General features: G+C 42.8%; 1 protein-coding gene across 1 annotated transcript; it reads left to right on the top strand.

Moving 5' to 3' along the window:
* Positions 1 to 285: 285 nt before the first annotated feature.
* Positions 286 to 6,781, top strand: LOC120923459 (extracellular calcium-sensing receptor-like). Its single transcript, XM_040335049.1, has 3 exons — positions 286 to 596; positions 1,697 to 2,117; positions 6,477 to 6,781. Exons 1-3 carry the CDS (start codon positions 312 to 314, stop codon positions 6,779 to 6,781), a joined length of 1,011 nt encoding a protein of 336 aa, XP_040190983.1. The 5' UTR covers positions 286 to 311.
* Positions 6,782 to 7,777: the final 996 nt, after the last annotated feature.

The raw sequence follows: 7,777 nt of genomic DNA, 5'->3' as shown, positions 1-7,777 counted from the left end.
GATTTACCAGTAAATGGATTGCATCGGAGTGCGTGTCCCGTCTTTTTTCCTTGACTAAATTTATATATATATATATTATTTTTTTTACTATCTAGTTATGTATCAATTGCTACATGCCATGTCATGTTTTGATGATAATAAATATGTTTACATTTTTTGAAGTTGCTGGTCCTATGGAGCAATACACACGGCCACCAATCCCACCATAGATCTTCAGTTGAAATGTGTTCTACATTTTGCCATAAATAATTTCGGCTTGAATCCTTGTCCTGTAGACCAATGAAAAACTCTCCATTTTCTGCAGGGTTTACATGAGAGAATACAGACATCTCCTGGCTTTTATATTTGCTATTGATGAGATAAACCGCAGTCCAGATATTCTTCCCAACATAACTCTGGGATATCATGTGTATGATTCTTGTGGACATGTGAATAAAGCTATAAAAGACGTTCTACAGATATTGTCTGGACATACAAAGGAAGCTCCAAATTATTCCTGTATGGAGCGGGGTGCCCTGGCTGGTTTCATTGGAGATCTCAATTCTGACACCACTCTCCAAATGGCCCAGCTGCTGAATCTATATGGTTACACCCAGGTAAGAAAAGAAGAATGTCTTATATTATGTAACGTTAGGACAGCGAGTCGTCTTATGGTGAGGTGGGTCAAAAGGGTGCAAATAACTTTTGTGGCAAAGCGTCATAAAATATAACATTGTTCTAAAAAAAGAAGGCAGTGCTGTGTAGGGATGGGCCAATGGTTCAGTCTAATCTTTGGCTTTTATGGCATTTGGAAAAATGCCTGAACTTTTGCCCATTTAGTCCCCTGATGATCATACCCTATATTACCAAAAGTATTGGGACACCTGCAGTTACATGCACATGAACTTTAATGGAATCCCAGTCTTAGTCTGTAGGGTTCAATATTGAGTTGGCCTTTGCAGATTTAACAGTTTCAACTCTTCTGGGAAGGCTGTCCAGAAGGTTTAGGAGGGTGCCTATGGGAATGTTTGACCATTCTTCCAGAAGAGCATTTGTGAGGTCAGGCACTGATGTTGGATGAGGAGGCCTGGCTCACAGTCTGCACTCTAATTCATTCCAAAGGTGTTCTATCGAGGTTGAGGTCTGGACTCTGTGTAGGCCAGTTAAGTTCCTCCACCCCAAATACACTCATCAATGTCTTTATGGACCTTGCTTTGCTCATTGGTGTGCAGTCATGTTGGTAGAGGAAGGGGCCGTCCCCAAACTGTTCCCACAAAGTTGGGAGCATGAAATTGTCCAAAATGTCTTGGTATGCGGACATCTTAAGAGTTCCCTTCACTGGAACTAAGGGGCCAAGCCTAACCCCTGAAAAACAACCCCATCCCATAATCCCCCCTCCACCAAATTATTTGGACCAGTGCACAAAGCAAGGTCAATAAAGACATGGATGAGTGTGTTTGGGGTGGAGGAACTTGACTGGCCTGCACAGAGTCCTGACCCGAAACCCAAAAGAACACCTTTGGAATGAATTAAAGTTGAGACTTGAGCCAGGCCTCTCAAATGCACTTCCGAACAATTGTCAAACATTCCCATAGACACACTCCTAAATCTTGATGACAGCCTTCCCAGAAGAGTTGAAGCTGTTAAGGTTTTCTTCTATCCATTTGGATATTAAGCGTTCCACATTATTTATACAGACAGTTTTCTTCCTTTCTAGATTAGTTATGGAGCCAGAGATACTTTGCTGAGTGATAGAAAGATGTATCCAAACTTTTTCCGGACAGTTCCGGATGATGAGATGCAATATGTGGCCATAGCAAAGTTACTGGAAAGGTTGAAGTGGAACTGGGTCGGGATCCTTACATCTGATGATGAATACGGAGAGAGGGAGATCCGACAACTCAGCAAACATTTATCTAATCATGGAATTTGTATTGAATTCAAGATTCTGGTGTCTAAAGAGAATTGTGATAAAATTCCTCCAGAGCTGCGGATCTCAACCACCGAAGTTCTTATTATTTGTGGCTCAGTTAGTATGATTTATTACCGTTTTTTGTATAATAATATCCCTTATCACAAGGAGAAAACATTTATTCTACCAGATTCTTGGTCAATGAGTGAAATATTTTATGCTCTCAGTAACTGCAGCTTGGTGTTTACACTCCCCCATCTCCACATAAAGGATATGCTGGAATATTTTTATAGTATTTATCCATCCAGACGCCCAAATGACCCCCTGATGGAGGATATTCTCATAACTCAATATGGATGCTTTTCAAAAAAACAAATAAAAAATTACCTTATTCCACTCATACATGAAGTACCTCTTAGGAACTGCAGTTTGGAGACACTTCAACTTAATTTATATTTTCCTGGTGAGAAAACATCCTATAGAGTGTATATTGCAGTCTACATTTTGGCTCAAGCATTACATGACATGGATTTCTCTTTTAAAATAAATAACAAAAAATCTGAAATAAATCCACACACACTAAAGTATAAGGTGAGAGCGTCCAATGCGTTTTTTTTTTTTTTTTTGGAGTTGTTAAAAAATCCTTTGCTGCTTCTGGAATGAGGTTGGAGGTCCGATCAGGATGATTTATTTCAAGGCTATTTTGTATTGATCTTCTGGTGAGTGTAAACCCCAGAGGGGAAGTGTGTCTCACGTTTGGTGAAGATTGGAAATCGGTGGAGGGTGTACTACCATTCCTTGAAAAACATTTCCGTTATTATCTTGAACTTTACCTGACTCACTGATCTATGGACTTTTTTTCCAACATCTTTTATCTATATGTTTATGCATAGCGCTGTTTTATCATTATATAACCTTTATATACTGGTTTTATTTGATTGATTCTTTGTTTATACATGTAATATATTACCCACTTATTTGGTAAAATATAAAAGATGAGTTTGCACTGAATAAATAGATAGCCAGTATGTCATTTCAAACAATGACCGGCGCCCCTGACATGGTGACAAACTTTAGTACCTTCACTTTTCCATGGGTAATGCTTTTGGAACATGTTACATGGCACATGAGTGTTTAGGGTGTAAAATGTTCCAGCACATGTTCCCTCACCCCCAAACCCCCCCCCCCCCCATACCAGTGGGTAGATCAATTATTCGAAATCTCATGCCCTAAATGTGTCACTCACAATGAATGATGTAGATTGCTGCCAGAACTCCTTTCCATTCCATTGGAACAAGAAAGCCATTACATCTCTTGGTATTCAAATTACGGCAGAGATAGCTCATCTATACAATGAGAATTTCCTAATTGCCTTGAAAAAAAGCCCAACAGGATTTAAAAGATTGGGGGAACCTCAATGTCTCATGGTTTGGCCGCTCAGCCCTCCTGAAAATGATAGTTTTGCCACACCTTTTGTACCTTATACAATGCATTCCGATTAGCCGATTAGGGACACAGCATCGGTCTCCTCTCCCTGACAGGACATGGATCTCTGTGTTTACACCCCATCATTACACACAGAGATCCACGGTCCTGCACAGTTACTGGGCAATCGCGGGTGCCCGGCGGCCATCGCGGCCGCTGGGTACGCGCATTGTGTTCCCAGTAATGCGATGGATGCGCGCGCCCCCTAGCAGCTTTAAATGACAGGACGTCATATGACGTCCTGTCAGAACAATGGAGTCTTCCGCCCGCTGTCATTTGACGGCGTGCGGTTGACTAGTGGTTAAGTAAGTGCAACATTTCAGTAAAAATCGCACTAATGTGAACTTTAGGCCAAACAAATGCAATACATATAAAAGATGAGGTTGCACCGAGTAAATTGATACCCAACATGCCAAACCTTAAATTTTTGTGCACCCATGAAATGGCGTCAACTCTCAGTACCCTATATTTTATATAGGTGACACTTCAGAAGCCTCCTATAGGTATCAGGTTAACGTTAATAAGGAGGTCTTGTATAACAATTATTGATCTCACTGCCTGTCAGTTTCACATACAATCCCAGTGGCTGCAATCACTGGATTGTGTGCAATACCCCCGCCATCAGGTCCGTACGACATATGCACCCGGCGGCAAAAAGGTTAAGTGCCTCTTCTCCAGAGTGAATACCTGTAATCTATCAGTCCTCATAGCTGAGGTCCTCTGTCCTCCTTGTTCATTGTGTTGCCCTTTACTGAACTCTCTCTAATTCATCGACATCTTTCCTGAGGATTGGTGACCAAAACTGAACTGTATATCCAAGATGAGGCTGAGCCAGTGTATTGTAAATGGGGAAGAATTAATGATTTATCTCTGGAGCGTTCACATTCACAGAGCAAATTATTTATAAATAGTCCCAATAAAATGTATCTTATTATAAAAGATCAGCGAACAGGTCATCTGATCCCGATGACATTCTCTGATTGAGATATAACTAGATAAACAATCTAAACTCAACAAAATTACTAAACCTTCTATATACCGTATTTATCGGTGTATAATGCGCACTTTCTTCCCCTGAAAATAGGGGGAAAATCACGGGGTGCGCACTATATGCCGATAGCATACCTCAGAGGGGAAGGAGGGGGACGAGCGCCTGCCGAAAATCACAGAGCCGTCATCTTCTCTCGGCTCTCACTCGGCTGTCATGTCACACACGCACAGTCCGCCTCTGCCACCAGCAATGGACCAGTGTTCTGTCTGTCACAGGAGATGGTCCAATGCCGACGGCGGAGGTGGGAATGTGCGTGTGTGACGTGACAGCCGAGTGAGAGCCGAGGGGAGATGATGGCTCTGTGATTTCCGGCGGTGATTTTTGGCGGGCGCTCGTCCTCCTCCTTCCCCTCCGAGGTATGCCATAGGTAGTTTCTCTCCAGAGGAGTATCCCATCATTAACTTGTCGGGCTTCTGCACCAGGCAAGGCAAGTATTTTTTACTCAAAAAATAATAGAAAATGCCAAGAGGGAACATATTTATTTTTTACGGCTAGTAACACACTTATCCTTTAAAACAACTCAATACATGGATTGTAAACCTTGTTATGAGCTTGGAACAGATTGCACCCACCAATAGATGCAGCACCTACTTCCAGAAAAAAAAGGAATATAGAACAGACTGCTGAAGCCTGCTTGGAAGCCCTCAGGTACTGTCCATTTTTTTCATTTGTGAATGTGTAGTGGATGTGATAAAAATAGTCAAACTAAGATAATGAAATGCCTATTTCAATGCACAAACACATGCTTTATATCACATATATATATATATAACGTATGCAAATAGGTTATTGATTGCTATAGGAATAATCACATATAATCGTAATGCATAATTTACCCCTTTGCTAATATAATGTTGTATTTCAGAGATGCATCACATGGTTTATCAGAACAGGAACTCAGTCTGCAAAAAACAACTATTTTAGGACAGCTGAAAGTCCCTAAGAACCACAGAACCAGACAGATGCCAGACGCCAGGACGTCACAAGAATAATATTACATATTAATGAGAATGTTGAATATTAATGAATATTAATGAGCATGATCGTGTGTTCGGTCATGCGCTCTTGAATGTACTTGTAATCCATATAAAAACACACGGCTTGCAATAAAAAAGCAGAAGTAACGGTCTTCACCCTGAGACACAAGTCTGAGTGTAGATTATTTACTTTAGTTCTTCAGTTTGTACAAACGCTTCTTATCTAATTTGGCTCAGGAAGCAGATATCAGACACTCCGTGCACTTGGCTCGGGTCCAAGACAATTGGCGCCCAACGTGGGGCTTCGGGCTTCCTGATTCGGGCCAAGCCGATCGAGAGGGGACTGGGACGGAGACCAATGCGGACGGGTGCAGAGACTGATCACCTCTGAGAACGGTAAGACACTTTTAATTTTGTCTACTGTTCATCCTGCCCGTGGTTGGTTAGTTCCTGTTCCCGTGTCGGCTTGCCCTCGATCAGCAAAGCAGGCAGATAATATAGCTTGCCCGAGGGTCATTTATAGGAACCTGCATTGGTATCTGCAGCCTGTATTTTGTTTCCTGTTGTTTTTGTTTTGTTCTGTCAAGCTTGTGACGGCTGTTGGGAATAAGGGGATTAATTATATAATCACGGATGAGAATTGACGTGGTCAAACTCCTCCTGGGGGAATAAATAATTGTGCTGTGAAGCACGGATGACCAGGAGGGGGCGTCAGGAGAACGCATAGTTGCGTGGGGATCCCGTGAGGACTAATAATCCTATATTTCACTGCGGTTGTCACATATCTTGGTGTTTTGTTATATGTGCTGGCCTCTGATGTTTGGATGAGACAGGCAGAAAGGAATAGAGTCACAGATGCGATAACTGGCTGTGATAACGTGGTCAAACTTCTCTCAGGGTTGTTGTAAGGTATACCTGAGAAGGTGCGCACAGCTCAGGGTATCAGGTACTACTGCACAGGTGTGCACAAAGGTGTGCAGGGAAAATCCTGTGACGTTGTTCTGAGGTCTCATCTTTTAATCACATGAGCCAGGGATGTCATGTCCTGAATGTGTCTGTGGGCTACTGTTAGGAATTCATTCAGAGGGCTGGGGGCTGGTGAAAGTGATAACCCCAGGATACAGGGAAGAAATTCTTGGCCTGAAACCTTTGTTGGTAGATTTTCCAGATGTGTTGGTGTTCAGATTAAACGTGCACTACCCAGTCAGAATTGTAGTCGGTGCATCATTACCAGCAATAGAAGGTGAAGCTAGAGAGAGGGGATACTTACCTATTAGGTGCCCACTCCAGCCAGAACAGCCAGAAAAGTGTGAGGAGGGTGAAAAGGACAGAATCAGAAGTTTGGGTTTGCCTCTGGGAGACGTAAATGACATTTAAAGGAACGCACTGTATTTAACTGCTGTATTGTTTAAGCTCGTCTGTCTGTAGCAGGCTGACACTTTCGATTTCAAAAAAAAAAAAAAAAGGAGAAAGTGTACTTTTAAAAAAGAGGAAGTGACAGCGCAGAAAGATCTCAAAAGAGCACGCAGCCAAAACTTCAAACTTGTGTCCTAGACAGCCTTGTAATACAAAATCCAGAGATCTGAACGTGTATCCCTCCATTAAATAGCAATGGGACAGAAGTTAGAAAAGCCGAGGGAAGGCAGCTTAGCTTACAGCTTGGTTTTAGAGAGGGAGGGAAAAACAGCAGTTAAGAGGATAAATGAACTTGCAAAAGTATGTGACATCAACATGCACATGGGTGGGAGGTTGCAGGCAGAAGAATGGAGGGTGTTGTTAAAACGGAAAAAAGGTCTATTGTCTGATCATGGCTTATTAGCTACAGCTGAAGCCTGGTACAGAGTATCGCAAGCTGTCCAAGTAGAGGGGTGGTCAGAGCAAGAGACAAACCAACATGGATATATTGTATATGTGTATCATAAACCAGAATGTACATTTGAGTCTGGACGGCCACCACCCTATAATGGCGTCCGAGCACAGGACAGGAAACCCTGCCCCTCAGCAACCGCCCCCTCACTTGATCCTCCCACCAGACACCGTCCCAAGGTACCACCTCCTTCAGCAGCCATGGCACCTCCCAAGGGCAGTGGCCATCTTGCAACACCCAACACTGGTGACACAGGAAGACTCCCTATGACTGCTTCCTGTGACGGCCATGTTGGTACACCCATACCTATATGCCCAGTGTTAGATCAGACCGGAGCATATTACAAGGAAGGTGTTAACCCATTAATGATGTTAGAAGATGATGAGGATGAGGCAGAGGAAAGCATTGATAGTCACTGCCACTCACCTGAGCACCAAGAAGTGTCAGTGACCAAGGGGGGCGTCGCTCCAACTGGTACCACTCCCAGTTCAGCCAGTCATGAAGAC

Source organism: Rana temporaria, chromosome 1, assembly GCF_905171775.1.
Source record: "Rana temporaria chromosome 1, aRanTem1.1, whole genome shotgun sequence".
In the NCBI taxonomy this organism is placed as follows: domain Eukaryota; kingdom Metazoa; phylum Chordata; class Amphibia; order Anura; family Ranidae; genus Rana; species Rana temporaria.
Note: the sequence above shows the minus strand (reverse complement) of the source record. Positions and strands in the feature narration are given on the sequence as shown.